A 19143-nucleotide genomic window follows, 5' to 3' on the forward strand; every position below is an offset into this window, starting at 1 on the left:
GACACATAGGCTGTAATCACTTGGGGTGACGCTGTTTTGTTTACCGCAAACCATTCGCCGCTGTGTGTAAATTCTATGAATAATTCACGCCACGACCATACCGCAGCTGTCGAACCAAGCGCCGGTGCACGAAACATGTCCGATAAGTCTGCGCACACAAGCTGCCGAGTATTAGATTCTCTTGTGTAAACAGGCGAAAGGGCTGGACCCAGACCTGCACCGACTGCGTCTGCACAGACAGGCGGGACAGGATACTGAAATTCGATCCGTGGCGCCTGGCGAGCTTGTCTCCGAATTGGTGAGGAGAGCAAGCAGACGCAGCGACTCTTCATTATACGCTTGTTTGCGTAGTTGTTTTGATTTGTCTGATATTAACCTGCAGGTTGGCAGCCAATTGGAGGTGGTTCCCGTTAAAATGTTTACACTGCAAATGAGCAGGATAAGCGGCAGTGGAGATTTTGGTAAGTCACTGTAGAAAATCCCTTTGTCATCTTTATCCTCATCCTGTCATTCTGTTTCTCTTTCTTCATCCAGGATTTGCAGTAACGGGACATATAGATAGTCAGAAGAATAGTCGGATCTTTGTCAGTGAGGTGCTCCCTAATGGACTAGGATTTACTGAAGGTACCAAACAGCAATGACAGTTTTGCAGCATCATGTTTCACGGCATTTCCAACATGCTTTTCAGGTTTACGTCCAGGTGATGAGGTTCTCATGTTGAATGGCCGCAATGTGTCAGGTCTGGACCTGACGCTGATCCAGACATTGTTTGCTGAGCAAACCCTCAACATGTGCCTGAGGCGGGACGGACCCCCGCCTCAAAACGGTGCCTTTGACAACCCAGTTCCTCTTTCGGCATTCAAGCTCAAAGCCAAGTCCTCCTCGGGTATTTACAATCACGAAACAGATGTGACTCAAAACACACGCACAAACCCTTCATCCCCCTAATTTTGTCACCTCGTCTTGTTGTTTTCTATAGGGAGCTTTCTGCAATTCAAATTTAATTCTCCATTACTCAGAAAACGAGGCTGCTGCTGCTAATTCAGATTTAATTACTCAGCGTGATGAATCGATGTCTGAAATTATAATTTGTGTTCTGCAGATTCTCCAAAAGTCTAACCTGAACCCATGAAGAGAAATGCTTTTTCCCAAATAAACAAAATGACACATTAATAAGCAGTGTGATTAAAATAAAATGAATGCTTTTTCCAAAATAAACAAAATGACACATTAATAAGCAGCGTGATTAAAATAAAATGAACCACACTGTGCACATCACATTTTCCCTCAGCATGCACACACATTGTCATGCCTTTTTATTGCTTTTATTTCCAAAAAACAGTAAGAACATTTTATGTTATCTTGATGGTAGTAATTCATTAGCATAGTCTTTCCTTGGGTATCTTTAATTAAACTCTGAGGGATTAATGACTTGAAAGCCTCATTACAGTAAACGGTGTGATCAAAGTCATTGCAATTTTCTTCTCAGTCTCTAGAGGGCACAATCCCAAGCTGTCTGATCAGGAGGAAGAGAAAGAAGCGCTGCTGGAAAGGAATTAGTAGTTGTCAAACACAAATTGCTTTTTAGAAAACTGCCTGTCTTCTGTCTTCACTAATGTGCAAGACAGACAAATTCAATTCAGATTGAATGAATCTTCTTTAGCAGTCTGCAATTTGGTTGCCGGTTCAGAAAGGACACGCTTACCTTCGTAGGAGGTCCAGAAGTTTGCTTTTGTTTCCGGCTGTCAGATTGGCTTACCTCCCAGGTTACAATCAGGGATAAAGTCTTTTCATGTGCCAACTGCTCCACAGTTTGCAATGAGAGCTGTGAATTTAATGAGCTGAGGGTCATCAAAACTCATCTAAAAATATCTTGTCAGAGTGTCTCTTCAGTTTTACATTACCAAGGCCAATGTGTCAACTTGTATTTTCCGAGGCATCATAACAAACATAACAATTACTGGATTTGATTGTTTTGTTTTGTTTCTTTTTAGGGGAATGGCATTGTCATTTATAGACCTTGCAGTCAGGCAGGCGCCTCTGATGGCTTTCAGAAAATACTCTTTGTGTTTAGCGGTCACTAGACTTCAATAAACCTCCATTTCAATCATGCAGTTATGTGAAGAACACACATACCTAGAACTTAACCCTCCTCTTTCTATCTCTCATTAGACTTGTGCACTGCAGCGGAGGGCGGCGAGTCCATGTGTGCCGGGCTGCAGAGTCACTCCCACTGCGCACACAGGCCTGTTCAGCTCAGCAAGGTGGGTGGAGCTAAATAGAATATTTCCATTGTCATGCAGACACCCACTTCACATACAGCATGTGTCTCAATTCTTCCAGAATGTATTCGGGCTATCTGCCCGTATGTGCATGTGCGCTGTCACATCGGTAGTTTGTCTGAAACCAGACTGGCACCAATTCCTCCGATTACTATAATTAGAATGCTCCATTGTAGCCACTGGTATAAACACATCTTATTACTGTCATGCAGAATGATCTGTGAGGGAGGAAATAACACTTGCACACATCTGCCTTTCTATAGCTTAGGGGATCACCGGCATGCATTTTGTAACCTCATCACCAATGTAACTCCACGGCGAACAGCATACACACTCAGCTATTTGCTGTGGTTGCATGCAGTGAGATACTGTATGCTGCTTAGGGCCAAATAAATAGTTGTCACTCAGACATCATTTTATCACCTGCAGTGGCAGGCATCACCTTTAAAGCGTAGCGTTCTCTTTGGAAAGCTTGTTGTCCACTTTGAAGAACATCTTCTAAGGCTCTTTTAAAATATCTCCTGTGTAAACATGCCAGATGGTTGTCCCTGATGAATAAATACAACCGATTGTGTTTCTATTTCTGTCTCGGTGGTTCTGAAATATCTGGTTAGTAATTTTTTTTTTCAATATCTGAGCTAACTTGAATGAAGTTGTTCAAATTAGTGTGAGCCTGCTCCTTGTGGGAGCTATGCCTCTGTGCTGTAATATAATAGGGAGGAATGACTATGCTGATGTTTATCGAGAGTGGTAATGAGTTTGTAAGGTCATCATAAAGCCTTCTGTCTGGAAGCATCCAAGCCAGTATGTGTGTGTGTGTGTTTACCAATGTGTCTGTTCAAGCATAGTCATTGATTGCTTCAATGCATGTTTAACTGCAATTTCATGTAATGTGTAGATTGCACTGGCCAGTTGTAAGCATCTGCTCATTTCCCCTGATTGTTCTATACATTCAGGCCCAATGTCAGATTTTTTTTTTTTTTTTTTTTTTAATCGTAGCAGCTGCCATGACTTAACAAAAGCCGACCTGTGGTCACTTAGCAAAAGTAGAGGACAGCCTCATCTGCTTCACTCTGCTCGTCTCTTATCATCATTTGATTTCTTCCTAGTGGCGACATGAGTCAGTCCCTCTGCACTGCACCACTGCTGCTCAGGCTCAGCATTTGTCTTTTATGGAGGAACAAATGGAAGAAATGTGGGTGCGTGTGTAAAGCGGTATATGAATGTGCTGAATGGGAATTCTTTTGGCACTGCAGAATAAAAAGATAATCTATATCAAAACTATATCACAAAAATACATCAAGATGTTACAAAAAAAACTGTGATATTGCGAATAACGAATTATGTGCAGCAAAGTCAGTCATTTGTTTTCAAAGGTAAGGAAAATAAAGTTACTTGGGAGGAAATCTATCACATATGAGCCAAGAGCTGCGTGTTCACGTCATTGTGAAAGTCAATAAAGATGGATGGAAAAGGAAGGACCAATTTCAAGCCTCTTGTCACAACTTGTAATCAGCCGCCTTGCTAGTCTGGCTGCCTTTTGATTAATTGGTCTACTGCATTTCAATTTACTCTAATTACGCTTGAGGGATCCCTGTGTATGTTTGAGATGAAGTGCTTACTATGCAGAATTAACAGTATTGTTTACTATTGGGACTGATTGTAATTCCTGTGCCTCTGAGTTAATGCTGTGTTATATTCAGCACTAGAAGAACCTTATTCATCAGTTTAAACAAATGTTATTGGTCTATACCATTATGAGCTCAAGCGAATGATTGGAGGACTTAACTCAATTTGCCCCGGACCACTACCATAAGGAATCTGAAATTGTCCTTGGTCCGCATTGGATGTTGTTTTAAAAAGAACTAATGTAGCCCACATGGATGTGAATCTGGATTGTGTCGCCAATTTAACAAGTTAATGAACTGAAAAGAGGCTAATGTGGATAGATACGCTATATATTGTTTCATGAAGGAACATATCAGTCGTAAGGTTTATAAGATTTTCCCAGAGCGTCATAAAGTCTATTGCCTGGTGATCTGTCCTGCGTTTGTCCCCACCACTCACCTAAAGTCACTTGTGATAGGCTCCAGGCTCCCATGACCCCACACATAAGCATTATAGATAATGAATGGATGGATTGCGCAATCCAATAAAACATAACAATCCTGTTGTGTATTGTAGGCGAGGAGGTCATGGACCTCTGGTGGACTGCTCCTGTGTGCTTCCTCGACGTTAAGGGTCTATTAAATTGTAAGGGCTGAATTGAATTCTGCTTTATTTATAGCCGTGCGATGTTTGACACGGAACATAGTTGCCTGTCATGTCTTGTATTAAACAAAAGATTAAGGAGCAGTCAGACATATTAAGCCTCTTTGTGGAGACAGGCATTTTCTCTAAGAGCATTTAAATGGACTGATGAGGAACTGTAGGATTGGGCTCTTTGTCATTATGGATGATAAGTGTAGGTCATGACGCTGCTGGGCTTTTGCTTCTTTGTTTTTAGTCTTAGTCTTGTCAGTAGAGTTTCAAAAAGTGGAAATATTCCATTTGTTTTCCTCCCGGTTCTTTAAATTTAGAAAGTATCTTAAAGTTGATGTCTTTAGATATTAGGCAGTATCATTTTCTAAAAAAGCGATCTCCTCTTGCTCCAAGCTACAGTCGTCCCCTCTCTTAACTTTGTAGAATCTGTTTAAAATTCCTATGTGGGTCTGTTTTTTTGGTGGAGCTGCAACTCGGGGAGCTGTGTATTATGACTAAGCCCATCAGCTGCCAGCCATCTGGCTGTGAGCGGGCTAATAATCTGGCTTTACTGTTGGCGGTTCACTTAATGCCTGTCTGCTCCTGTCAGTCCACACTGCTGGAAACAAACATTTAAGTTTGAAAACAAAACAGAAGAAACGGACAGAGCCGCAGGAAACAAGAACCATGACACAGATCTGCTTGGAATGACCACACCGAAGGTGTCCAACACCACCATGGCTGTTTTGACTCCAGCGACGAACACTGAAGATCCCCGCCCTGGTCTGTACCTCACCACCTTAGTTGAACTCTTCATGCAGGACCAGTCTCCGGCGCAAGCCTTGTGGTCCTTGCTAGCCATGTGCTGGTTCTGGCCGCCCAGCTCTGAAGCCGAGCAGAAGGATCTGTTCCTGGCCTCTGTGCTGCTCAGCTTAGGACGCTTCCTGAAAGACAAATTGGACTGCTTGGCGCAAAATGTGGAAAACTGCTTATCCTGCCAGAGTGACGCTAAAAGGAGCCAACGACCGGTAACTGTCGGACCTGGTGGAATGTGTTTTCAGAAATATTCAATTCCGTTTACATTGGAGCTATGTTATGGCAGTACAGTCGATTTGGCTTGATTTTGTTTACCAGCTTCCCCATTTTGTATTTTACCAATTTATTGCTTTAATAATAAATCGTAAGCTTTCATTCAGCAATTTATTAATGACGCTAACTTCTGGGACCGGCATTATTTTGCCTCTGCAGTAGCTTTCGTGCGTTGGAGTTTATGTGAAGAGATTTGGGACTCCAGGGAATGGGGTGCTTTAATCTGAAGCTGGTTTCATTATGAAAACACGCTCTTTTCTCCCAAAGGCCTCTGAGACTTTGTGGAATAATATTTGTTTAGAATGAATAATAAAAGGGTAAATGGGCTGGATTCTAGCGGAACGGCGCCACCTCCCCTTCGACTATTTGATTTATGAGGGCAGGTCTACTTTTACTGAGCTTTGGAATGATTGCACCACAGTTGTCCACTATTGGACAGATAAATCTTGTCCCAACAGCTGGCCCCAGTTCTCTTGCTCTTTTGACTAGTTTCATACAAGCAAAGAAAAAAAGCAATCTCCAAGCACAGCTTGTTTGTTGTTTGTCCTCCATTTTCCATCCCCCCCATCCATGTTTTCTTGTTTACTTCATCTAAGATGGGCCATCACAACTCCTCATTAGATGATGGATGTGTTTCATCTGCAAAAGAATCCGTGCTGTATGTAGAACGCCTTCATTGAAGTATTAGTGACAATCGAGACGTCTTTGACAGCTTTGAGTTAGTTCTGTTTGTTTTTGTTCAACACAAACCCTTCGGACGTAGAATTGACGTCGCAGAACTGATGAGACGGCAGCATATTTGTATCATGTTTAATGAAAAGGGCAAATCTTGTGTATTTGCATGTGGCATACTTTCTTTGGATTTATTATTTAAGTCTTTTGTTGTTCAACGACTTCCTCCCAACCCAATTGAATCTTTTCTGCAGATACCTTTGGATGAACTAAGCAGTGATTCGAAAAAACTTGAAACTTGTTGATCACATGGAATGGTCCGAGAGTTTTTCAAAGACCAAGCATTATTCTAATTTTTTTATGCAAACTAATAAAAGGATGTTAGGTGTAAAGACAATTGTTTACATTCCTGCCCCGTTTCCTCAATGACCTTGCAGCCTCCCATTTTTGAGTCAGCCATTCCTCTGTTTGGTCGTACCAGCCAGAACAGTCTACATTGTACTGCTGCTATTGAGGCGCAGTACTGATGCTCCACGCCGCTTCAGTTTTCAGCTCTCTGGAAATTATACGTAAATGTCACATGTCTAAATGAGAGGAAAAATTTGAGGGCAAGCGGACTGAGTATTCGGGATGCTAGAGAGACAGACAGGCAGAGGGATGCATGAGATGCCGGGAGAGAGCGGACAAGCCAAGAGGCCGGGAAGTCCGTTCGGGATTGTGATGCAAGACAATCTCACAACCGCCGACAGTATGCAGTACAGGAGCAACATGTCGGATAACGTTTTGCCCCAAGGACTCAAGACTAGATTTGTTTTTGACCTGGCCTAAGAGGGTGAGCAAAATCAACCTGAAAAGTGGAAGGGAAGTCAATATTTTACTGTTTGCTGTCGGTGTCCATTGGGCTGTGCACAGTTTTTGTGGCGGCACTATGCCGACATCCAGGGTAGGCGGGCTGCGTAGGAAAGGATGCTCCCTGGCCAGAAGAACACAGCGGCAGGCCACGGCAGCATGGAGGCTGCTCTACAGGTTGCTCTTCATGGTGAGCACAGAGGATAAATACTGATTTAAATGCTTCTTTTTTTTTTTTTTTTAAGTTTTCATTTTAAATTCTTTGTTTATGTACTTTTTTTAATGTTTGTTTTAGCAGGTGTCAGTTTAAAAGGAAACAAGTAGTCCCCTGTCACACTTAGGCTTGGCGATGTCTTTTCAAAATGAACTTTGGAGACAAGAAGCAAAAAGAGGCAGAAACATGCCTGAGCTGTCAGCTGTCAGTGAGAAAAAAACCTACAGTGCTGCCAGGCTATTCGCCGCCGCTGCACTTAATGGTTTATTTGTGCTAGCTGTCAGGCTGTGTTGGTCGAGTTGTTGTGAGGCAATCACATTTTCTCAGTTGTGGTGTGGTGGGGTCCTCTCTCTCTCTCTCACTCACTCACTCTCTTCTTGTCATGCTCCAAGGAAGCTCTATAAGAATTTGGGCACAGTCCTGGGGCTGCATTCCCATCCTTCCTGTCAAGCTTATGATAAATTTCTCCCAATCCTCTGCGCCCCTCATTATCATGCATGCGTGTGACTTGAGCTTGATTGCATATCCTTTGTGTTTGCCAAAATTAAGTCAGTGACAGTGTGCCACCGGACATACACACATTCCTGCTTGTGGGCTTCCATTTCCCCATGGCTCAGACAAATGGCCTCTGTGACCGTTATCAGTCTCCACAAGCGCTCTCTCGTTAAAGGCTACCGGGCGTCTTGATGAATATGTCGTTCTGATATCCTTCAACCTCCTGTATTTCCTTCAGGCAATCTTCCCCCGTCCTCCTCCCTGATTGAATATTGTGTCGATGTGCAGAGCTGTGGGCGGCTGCAGCATCGTTCCTATTTATCGTATACTGTGCGCCAATGGCTGCGGCCCAATATATTTTTGTGGAGGATTGAGAACGTTACAGCATTATAGATAGTCAATGTCAGAATATAGTATTGTCAAGTTTCCCAGCAGTTAAGAGGTCAAAGTAGATATGTATGTAGTATAAATGATGTATGTGTAAATAAAACGGTGTTGACTTCTCCACCAGGCAGAGGAACTACTTTGCATCGGAGCACACGAGAAATGTCTGCATGACATGACATGCATTATTTGTACTGTCTGTTGTCTAATGTTTCTGCAGATAGATAAAATTCTCTGGGCTTCATGTGTGGCAGGAAACAGATGTCATATAAGATCTCTGCCAAGGAGCTACAAATTCAATATTTAGTATTGATGCATGAAACACGGGCAAAACGGTTAAAATTATCATCACGCACTCGTTTTCAAGTCTGGGTGGACCTTTGCTCTGAGAAATGCCTCGCAAGCAGACCCTTCAGAATTTTAATTGAAGCTCCTTAGTATAATTATATGTAATAATAATTGCGCGTGAGCAGTTCATGCCTCCTATCAGTAGGCATGCCGACACTCGTAAAAAATAAGCTCAAACCAAGCAGGGCCAAAAAAGAACCAGTGCACGTCCTCGTCTTCCATCATAGTGTCTTTCAAACTGTCACAGCCACATTTAGGAGCACCTCTGGGAGAGGCCATGCTACAATGAGCCAGCTGATGAGTGTGGACTCCTTGCAGGGTGAGGGGTGGTGCATTTAAAGCTGACGCTGCTCGATGTGTTTTTAAGTGCTGAATGACTCGGACAAGCTTAAACACACACTTAATGAGTGACGCCCGCAGTGTGGTCTGTGCACACGACTTTACAGTCTTCAGCCGTGAGGTCCTCCTAAACGCTTACATGTGCAATATTTGCAAGATCTACCCACCCACACGGGCACACACAAGAAGGCAGAGTGCTGACCACGGCGGTCCTCCCACTCACTGTGTCAGTGTGCTACAAACTCGAACCCCCGAGGTGACCTTTCCAACAGGGAATCAGCTTCTGGCGTGACCAAGGAAGCTTCTTGACAATAATGTCAGACTCGTTGTCTGAGTAGGATGTGCTTGGAATGCACTCCAAAGCACTGACACTATTTTTGGCTTGAAATCTAACCATAATTGATGCTGCAGTCAAGACTGGCGCTAATGATGAAATGTTTTGCTTTTACATAGTTGTTCTCCAAAGACGTTAAGAGGTTGATTTTGATGAAGTGTACTCACAAATGACAAATCACTTGAAGTGCTCGCAATATAATGGGAAAGTGGCATCAGCCACTTTGTCACTCTGAGATAATTTCCCCTATTTTCTCTATATACAGAACAAGCCACTCAAAATTCATTTTCTAAGTTTTAGTTTCTTTTACAGCGACCTGGCAGTATGGGTTTAGACATTCTATGCGTACATCAGTCCTATATCATGCATGATAATTTAACAAAGTTAATGATCCTCCTGAGAATGAGAAGAGCACCATTTTTTTCTGCTTCCATGTACATAAATAGCTACAAATTAATAATACAATAACAAACTATTCGGATCTTACACCCTGTTAATTTTTCGTCAGTTGTTAAAGGCATCACGGCAGCAATATCTAGTCCCATCCTCACCAACATAATTATGCGCTATAATGTCTTTGATGCAAAGTTAATTAGAATACAATAGAGTAGACTTGTGGGATATACTTGGCAGGTACATTGTACACATTTTTATTTTATAACTTTGTAGTTAACATGCGAGGAATGTGCTACTCAGTGAATTTTTGATTCAACACTTATTTCATTAGATTGTACAGCCATACCAAATGTTGTCTTTATGTCCTTATACAAATGTATGATTACTATTTTATCCTAATAAAAAAAAAAGTCAATTTTTTTTCTTGCATTACATTACAGAGTGTGGAAACAGTATGCAACCTGTACCAGTCCTTCCAGGAGGGAAAAGGTTCAGCCACTGGCGGCCCGATGGAGGACACCAAGGAGCCTCCAATGAAGCAGGCCGGCGATTTAGCTCCAGGCTCCAGGGGAGATGGCACTCTTCTCCGACCCTGCCACAAGCATATGAGTGGCACGGAGCGCTTACGCAAGGTCATCCAGGAACTGGTCGACACAGAGAAATCCTATGTGAAGGTGAAAATTTATTAGTTTGATCTGATTTAATCATCTGGTAAGGTTAGAAGCTGATTTAGGCTTTGGAATTTTATGCTTGGATATATTTGGCACACAACAAGTGCGGCTCTACATAGAGCACCTCCTACTCATCCTCTTCCCATCACTCTTGTTCCCCAGCATGACCTTTTCCTTCCTGACACCCATTGAACAACCAGATCTTCTTGTCTCAGCGATGCGACATACTCATTTCTTCTGCCCTGTCTTCTTCATCTTCTCATTTTTCATTAACTCCCGTACATCGTTTCTCTACAGTCGTATTTTGTAGCCAAGGCGAATGCATTTTTAACGTGCTTTGGCACAGGTTAATGTCTGCGTGCAACTTGTGCTGTAGCTTTGTAAAGAAGGCGCTCATAAATCTAACCGAATGAGAATATGCCCATTGATACCAAGACAAGCAACTATTTGGGGAGGGGGGGGGGGGGGGGGTTGTTAAACAGAAGCTCGTAGTAGACTTGGAGGTCAAATTGGCAAAATGAGAATTGTTGTTTTTTTAAAATGAGAAATACGTATTCTTTCCACTAACCTTTTTTTTTTGGGCTTTTCTGTGCAGGACCTGGCTTGCTTGTTCGAGATCTACCTTAAACCCCTACAAAATGAATCTTTCCTTACGCTGGATGAGGTAGGTGGCCAGAATGTGTGTGCGTATTGGTAAACACAAAAAAGGTGTTGAGGCCAAATACAGCATGAAATGCATTAAATGTTTATTACCCCGTGGCGATGAGGATAAACCTGCACAGGCCATATCTTTCTCATTACTTCTGTGAATGCCTGCCGGACAAATTAACATCCCCCATACTATGACCTTCCCAAAGGGACGTGCCTGTGAAGGCCACCTTTTCAACCCACCTCATATACTGCAGCATAGGACGAAAAACCTTTAATTGTTGCCCCAAGGAGAAGTGGGATTTAGTCCATTGTACTTCACGCGCACGTGTGAGTTATTGCTCCAATTGTTAGGTGTTGATAAAATGGAGACATAATGGATTTCAACAATTGGTAGCAACGAGCAGAGAGCGCAATTTCACTGCTCTCGCTATAACAGGCTGGTGGAAAATATATCAGGGTCCATAACATTGCTACCGTTATCATTTAAGTTAAGAAGTTCCAGCTACTCGACTCTCATTATATGCATGCCATCTCAAATATACATTAACCAACAAATAAATAGCCCATGATTTTTTTTTCTCGAAAGTCAATAAACGTCTTCGGTGCTTAAGTTGACCTCTCCAGTACCCATCAAGCAAACATTCTTTATCTCTTCAGCAACTATTTCCAATTTCTGTACTGCATCTGTAGCTGTTTTTTCGGATCTCCGTGGGCACCAGAACTCGAGCGCGAACCTCGACAGCTGCCCTATAACTGCCGAGCACGAACAAAATAAAAATATTCCGTGGAAGCGCTCTTCTCATGTCAACACATTTCTTGTGCCCTTGTGATTTTTATTTCTGGGAATACATTAAGTATTGGTATTTTTTACCAGTTTTGTCAGTGACCTCAAACGTAGAAGGTTTCTTCCAGATAAACTGGTCGATGGGCCGGGCCAAATTAATAGACTATAATGAGATACTCGGAAGTCTCCCGGACACAAAACGGACAAGGTCGCATTATCCCCTGAATGGCTTTTAATGAAGGGTGCGTTGACCCCAGATGTATGTGTCAGAGCGGGAGAATGTCGAAGCGTGCGTGTATGTGTGTGTGTTACATTTATAACAGGGCCATTGCTTGTTCCTTAAGTGCCTTTGTAAGTGATGAAGGCATCAGAGTGGAGGTTTTACTGCACTCCAGGGTGCCTGTCTGACTTACTGTTATGAATTACAAGCTATCTTGGCCTCCTCCCATTCCCTCACTCCGTCTCATACTTCACTTCACCCGCAATTCTTCACCTTTCCGTATTCCCCCCCCCAGATGGAGAGTCTGTTCGGCAGTCTGCCAGAGATGTTAGACTTCCAGAAGGTCTTCTTGCAGACGCTGGAAGAAAGGATTGCTTCCTCCCCTGACTTCAGCACGCTCGAGACGCCTTCCCAGTTCAAGGTTAGAGTCTGTTCTTTTTGAACAAATGGCCAAAGAGTTCAGGTAGATATCACTCAGTTGGACTTATTGAGCCACCTCTGTAAGACGAAGGTGTCAACACTGAATGTTTGAGGTTGATAAATAATTGAGATGGCGAGGCACGAGGTTTGCCGGCTGATTTATAGGCTTGACATGACGCGGCGCGGGGGTCTATCGATCGCGGCGGTGGTTCACTGGTTAGATTGCGAGGTGTTGAGAGCGGCCGAGAGGTTCGGTGAGAGGGAGGATGGGGCGATCCGTCGGGCTCCCAAGAGGAGGGAGGTTGGGAGTGTTCCGATCACAATTTCACATGTTCACACGTTCTTTATTTATGCATTGTGCACTCACCTCTTCTATTTGTCACTTCACAGAAGCTTCTGTTTTCTCTCGGGGGTTCCTTCCTGTACTACGCTGACCATTTCAAGCTCTACAGTGGCTTCTGTGCAAACCACATCAAGGTCCAGAAAGTTCTGGAGAGAGGTACGACATATTTATTTATAAGGCTGTCACAAACAACACACAAGCACGATTTTAGGAATAGGTAGCACTTTCAAAAAGATCACTTTTGGTTCTAGGTTCTTAAGATTCAGATTACATTTTGGGCTCCAAAAATGTAAACAGAAAAATCCTGGCTCTCCATCTGCTAACTCAGCATCCTTGCACCTGTGTTGCATCAGCACCCCTCACAGCACTCCACAGTCCAAGGTGGGAGGGGCGGGGCCTGTTTGAGTTGCAAGAAGGGAGACGGGATTCATTCTCCATGGCTACATCACAAAAAAAGATAATACCCCCCTTTACAAAAAAAAGAAGGCCTTAACATTTGGCTAACCTTTAAATTAACCTCCTAAATACGACAATCACCTTCTAAATTTAAAGCATGTGCAGTGTGCCCTCGACAACCCGTGAAATATATCCATGCATCTTCCCCCTTAAATGTGAAAGAGTAGACATTTCAAAATGATTTATGCTGGCCTTTCCAGCACAATTTGGCAGCGCTTTCCACAACTCTAAGAGGGTGAGCTCCTTTGCCACCAAGGTTGGAGGAGGGTGATGGGTCACTTTGCCCCATTTTCAGAATTGCATGGCACATTTCTCAGGGTAAGCTGCTGGGCATTTAATAGGATTAGACAGTCTCTAATGGGTCAGCAAGAGGAAGCGGGGCATTACATGCTGTTTATTTGGTGCAAGGATTGCGAGCAACACGTAAATGCACGCAAGGAAATAGTTTAATTTAACTATTTCGATTGCATTTATTTATATATTTATATTGCATTTTGTATTAATAAATACAATTTTGTTAAAAACAACAGCAGGTATTTTCCTATAAAGACCTTTATTGCACTAACCCGTGTGTACACACTCATGGGATTTTTTTTTTTTAATGCAATAAAAAGCAGTGATGACCACCTTTACATCAGAACTGTATCCACAGCCTATTCTGTAATTATATTACAATAGGTCCACATTATGAGAATAACACAGTCAAGTAATTGTATAGCGCAGCACTGAAAAGTGGAATTAAAAAACAAACTCGAGTTGTGACTCAGTGTGATGCAGAACACGCCACAGCCTGGTCACATCCAGTTGATCCAAGGACACACAGTGAGGTCTGTCAAGCCTATGCAAAGAAATAGATGTCTATCTCTGCCGCCATCATGCCACAGGCAAGCATCCTTGTTTATTTGTCGACTCGCTAATTGCCTGCCAATTAGTCAGGGAGGTGTCGACTGAGCTCCCTGTCTGCAGCTGGCGGTGTCATAATGAATACATTAATGGCCCCCCACGATGCGAGCATGTTGCTCAAGGAAAAGATTTGCCCTCTATTATCAATTATATTCTCCTCTATTCTGAAGGCTGTGGCAGAAGTGTTTTCTCATTATTTCTCCTGCAGTATGAAGTCAGATATGTGTTTTTAGTTTCAAAACAAGGAGAAGCATACACTAACACTACCCCCTGCTGGTGTTGTGACTCTGCACCTTGGTCATACCTGATCTTGCCAAATAAATAAAACAGCCTCTAATTTGCAATTCGCTCTTGATTTGTTTTAAAGCCAAGACCGATCGGGCCTTCAAAGAATTTTTGGATGCAAGAAATCCCACCAAGCAGCACTCCTCCACCCTGGAGTCCTATCTGATTAAACCAGTGCAAAGAGTTCTCAAGTACCCCCTGCTGCTCAGGGAGCTGGTCTCCCTCACCGACGCCAACAGCGAAGAGCACTACCACCTCACAGGTAGGCTTATCGACTTCAATATAAACAATCGGACTGTATTGCATCGAGTTGATCGCTGCTAAGAATTTGTTTTGTTTGGCGCATGGTGCAGAGGCGCTGAGGGCCATGGAGAAGGTGGCGAGCCACATCAATGAGATGCAGAAAATCTACGAGGATTACGGCTCGGTCTTTGATCAACTTGTTACCGAGCAGGCCAGCCATGATAGAGAGGTACGCGCTCAAATCTTATAAGCCGCCCCAGTAGGAATGACTAGCCGCCTGAAAATTAAAAGTCAAATTGAATATTCCCACACACATTTGTCACAAAACTGCTTTGCTGCTTGAGCTGTTTATGCCGTCTTGTTTTTTTGCCTTTGGGGTATGAATACATTTCCAGATTGATGGAATATTTAGTCTGTATCTTTTGCAGTCCACTCCTAGATGCAGTAGAATGTGTGTGCAAACAGTCATAATATAAATCCAGTCATTCACTACTTGTCTACATCATAGTTTAGTAAGTATGCAAATATTGGGTCTCTAAAGTGCCTGTGTAAAATTGAGCATGCAAGTAAATCTGCCGATCTCTGAAAATGTGCCTGTGAGCCAGCACTGTTACGGGGCAGTGGGGCTAATTAACAATTTGCCTTTCACGAGGTGTTTTTGTGCCGCAAAAATGTGTTCATGGTCTGGGCCAAATGCATGTTTTCCACACTCGTGCACTCTGCTTTCGCTAGCGGAAGCAAGCAGCCAGCTGCTGCGAACCCTCGTATCTGAGTGGAGCTGAAAAGGAGACATTTTAACAAAAGCCGAGCTTGTTGTGCGATGAGGTTTGGCGCGCTGCATAAAACCAATCCACACTTTACATGATCCGGATTTCTAGGGCCGAACAACAAGCTTTAAAATCCATTAACTGATCACTGATCTGATTGCAAGACGGAGCAGCAGTATGTAACCTAATGTACGGCAATTCAGCTGATCAGATTGTTGCAGTCAATTGAAGAAACATTTGGAATCTTTTACTATATTGTCAGTCTTTCTTATTTTGTGACTTCTTTTTTTAATCCACAAAACATCCTTAATTTATTTATAGTTGGTTTTTTTTTTTTTTAAATAAAATCTCACACTATTGTTTGTGTGTCACACAGGTAACTGAAATCTCTATGGGAGAGTTTCTTCTGCATTCCACTGCAGTCTGGCTCAATCCACATCCATCATTGGGCCGCATGAGGAAAGACCCTGAAATCACCGTGTTTGGTAAGTCTGCCTCCTCTGTTGCATTTTGGGTCAAATCAAAATGCTCACCAACCACTGTAACTAGTCCAAAGATGAGCTTTTTTTTTAAATGCTGCCTTGTTGCACTGAATCATATAAATATTCAGTATGTTTGAATGAAAAACAAAGGGAGTCCAAAAATCATAATTTATCATCGTTTACTTACTCCCAAATAGGCATGGGGCCATTATTAGAATCTGACAGTATGATAACAGCAAAAATAATGTATTTATTAATTTATTTATTTCTTGTATTCTCGCTTTATCTAATTGTGTTTGTGTGTGAGGGTGCACATTAATCAACAGAAAAGGTCAACAGCAAAAAGGCATCCATGTTGTGGTGTCTCTGATATCTTGCCCCCCCCCCCCAGTTAATTGAGGCCAATTAACTTTGAAAAGGCATCTGCTTTACTCAAGTCCACAATCAACCAATCATATTGTGCCTTATGTTAGAGTGGTGCTCACTCGAACTTATTTTTGCAAGAACCACACGGGAGACAGTATGCCCTTTTTAAGCATTTGCAAATGGAGAGTCATTCGTCGCTGTGCGTACAGCGATGATCGAATGAGGTCTGACTCAGACCTCTTGCAAGAGCATTTTTATTGAGAGAAACAGGGTGGGGGTGAGATTGGACAGGATGGAGGTCACCTCAGCAACTGGTTAATCAGTGCGGAGGGTCCCAGCTCATTGTTTTACAAGGTCGTGGAAACAGGAACTAGTGGAGCATTTTAGATGACTAACTAAGCAAGAATGTTTCCAAACCATTTAGAAAGTTTCAACAACTGAATGGTTAAACTTTTCAGAGTCAAGGAAAGGTAAAAGGTTTAAACAAAGTTAATAATTCTAGTCTACATTCCAACATAATCATACGATCAAGATAATCTGTAAACCCTAACACCTTGCATGTGCTCTCAAAAAAAAGAAAAAATATATAAAAAAAAGAAAAATAATTACCAATGACAGCCAGTATGAACAGGTATTGAATCCTTGAATTTTTAAAACCACAGCTAACCCCCAAACCGGTGTTTAGTCATATTATCTTTAACTCATGAAAATCACATCAAGTAGAACCTCCCTATTCATGATCCAGTAAATAATTACGTTTGTTAGGGTTTCAATTCATTTATTGAAACAAAATTGCAGGAGAATCGCATTTTTACTCTGAAACAGCTTCTTTTCGACTCCACGTTTGCATCTAAAATGCCTCTGTGGGTTGTACCCACTTCATTCCACTTCCCCCATGAGGCATTCACACGCACAAGTAAAGATGCTGAGAGTGTTTTTCTTTCTTGCCAGTCTTCAAGAAAGCAGTCATATTGGTCTACAGGGAAAACAACAAGATGAAGAAGAAGATGGTGAGAGGCTGCACACTCGTGATTTCACATGGCTTAAATGGGATGTTGGCAATAAAAAAAACTTTTTTCTCTTGTTTTTATGTCATCAGACCAACTCGCGCTCATCGCTTTCTCACGGCGAGCCGGACCCATTCAAGTTTCGTTGGCTCATCCCTCTATCTGCCCTCCAGGTCAGACTGGGGAACGCAGCAGGTAAGACTAGCATGATAGCTTTAGTAATCGCCCGTGTTGGGCAACTAAATTGAGAAAAGTAGCGAGTTAATTTCCTTGTTATTTCTATATTAAATAAAGCTTTGCCAAAAAAAAAGGTAAGAAAGAATTCTGAGGAACATGAGCCAGTTATACCTCCAGCCTCCTTCGTCTTCCTCATGACTACAAATTCCCTTCACACACGTTTTAATTCTATTTGTGACAAGCTTTTTGATGTTTAAAACAATGGCGTCTCAACTACGCTACTGAAAAATGTGGTTTTTTTTACCTGCACCGACACTACTTGTCATGCCCAACAGTGTTAATCACTCTCAAAGAAAATCCACCAAACGTGTTTGCTCTTTACTCATCTTCTCGCAGAACACACGTCTGAGCTCATTCACCTTGGCCCCACACACACACATACACACTTCCGACGTTTCTCTTCAGCTTCCTATAAAACAGTAAACCCTTTTAAGGCTGCAGGATTAAAACCGTTTTTTTTTACTCTGCTTTCTCTCAGGACCGGGCACAGAAAGTAGCTGCATCTGGGAGCTGATTCACTCCAGGTCTGAAGTGGAAGGCAGACCAGAGACAGTCTTCCAGTTGTGTAGCAGGTCAGACATTTAGCTTGATGATCGTAAAAAAATAAAAATGACACAAAGGTACACAGGTTAATTGCCGTCGAATGGAAGAGCATTTTTTTGCAATTGTTCTGCCCGTGACTATGCTTCATTGAGAAGAACACTTAAATAGCTTTTGAGCCAATTTAGTTGAAATTAAACAATTTCCCACATTGACTGTTCTCTCACCCCGCACTGTTCTTGAGGATGCAGTAGGCATGTGGCGATTACTGTTTTGAGTGTTTACCATACTTTTAAAGTCACCACCGGTAATGAGCTTTTTTCTTTTCTGTTTTGAGTGGACTAGGCAATTTCCTGCTAAAATATGGTTGGCTGCTTGCAGATACTACTAAATGCTTCTTTATGTTAATGACAAGAGGCTGAGCAAAGCAGTTACACACGATGATGTACGTCCAGTTCTTCTCGTATTTAGTTGTCGCTCTAATTAAATAGGCCACAACTAGTGCTGAGATCATTCGGTTGTGCTAAGACTGAGTTTTACCATCAGAAGTAAAATATAATTTACAGGTTGATATTTTTTTACCGTAGAGCGTTTTCAGTGTGACATTCGCTGGTGACAGCGACATCATCAAGACGAAAGATCCCATAATGCACTGATAAATTGGGATCAGGCTGAATGAATGTCATTGCTCTTCTCTCTGGGGACACCCTCGAACTCTGGCAGCAATCCTCTTAATCTACATTAGGACTCTGAAATTATCTACCGATCGCGCTATGTACTCAAACAACCTCGTCTGTGTCCTCCCCAGTGAGCCCGAGAGCAAGGTGAACATCATCAAGGTGATCCGCTCCATTCTCAGGGAGAACGCCAGGAGGAACACGAGAGGCGAGGCCAGCTTGGAGCGTGGCTGTAAGGAACGCCTGGCAGCCATGCGCACCAGGATGGGTGAGTGTCACTACGCCGCCAACACAAGGAATTCCTCCTAAACAAATTCCCAAAGATAGTACAAGTGTGAAATGCACCTTCACAAGATCATATCTTTACTTTTTAGGCCATCAAAAGACCGCAGGGCAGGGAGCTGTGTGTTTTGCTCAGATAAGAGTATGACTTCCATGTCTATCTTGA

At 42.6% G+C, this 19143-nt stretch overlaps 1 protein-coding gene across 4 annotated transcripts in view; it reads left to right on the forward strand.

The window, feature by feature from the left end:
• The window catches only part of tiam2a (TIAM Rac1 associated GEF 2a), a 55726-nt gene that overhangs the window by 33759 nt on the left and 2824 nt on the right, over positions 1–19143 (forward strand). For all 4 annotated transcript variants that reach the window (XM_037241536.1, XM_037241533.1, XM_037241534.1 and 1 more), the window contains exons 11-26: positions 194–298; positions 383–461; positions 535–624; positions 689–886; positions 2173–2264; positions 10084–10317; positions 10910–10978; positions 12265–12390; positions 12780–12888; positions 14459–14638; positions 14730–14848; positions 15763–15871; positions 17186–17244; positions 17334–17436; positions 17957–18050; positions 18827–18963. In XM_037241536.1, coding sequence (XP_037097431.1) covers positions 194–298; positions 383–461; positions 535–624; positions 689–886; positions 2173–2264; positions 10084–10317; positions 10910–10978; positions 12265–12390; positions 12780–12888; positions 14459–14638; positions 14730–14848; positions 15763–15871; positions 17186–17244; positions 17334–17436; positions 17957–18050; positions 18827–18963 — 1903 coding nt within the window. The remainder of the gene's footprint in view (positions 1–193; positions 299–382; positions 462–534; positions 625–688; positions 887–2172; positions 2265–10083; positions 10318–10909; positions 10979–12264; positions 12391–12779; positions 12889–14458; positions 14639–14729; positions 14849–15762; positions 15872–17185; positions 17245–17333; positions 17437–17956; positions 18051–18826; positions 18964–19143) is intronic.

The sequence above is a fragment of the Syngnathus acus genome, chromosome 22 (assembly GCF_901709675.1).
Source record: "Syngnathus acus chromosome 22, fSynAcu1.2, whole genome shotgun sequence".
NCBI classification, from domain to species: domain Eukaryota; kingdom Metazoa; phylum Chordata; class Actinopteri; order Syngnathiformes; family Syngnathidae; genus Syngnathus; species Syngnathus acus.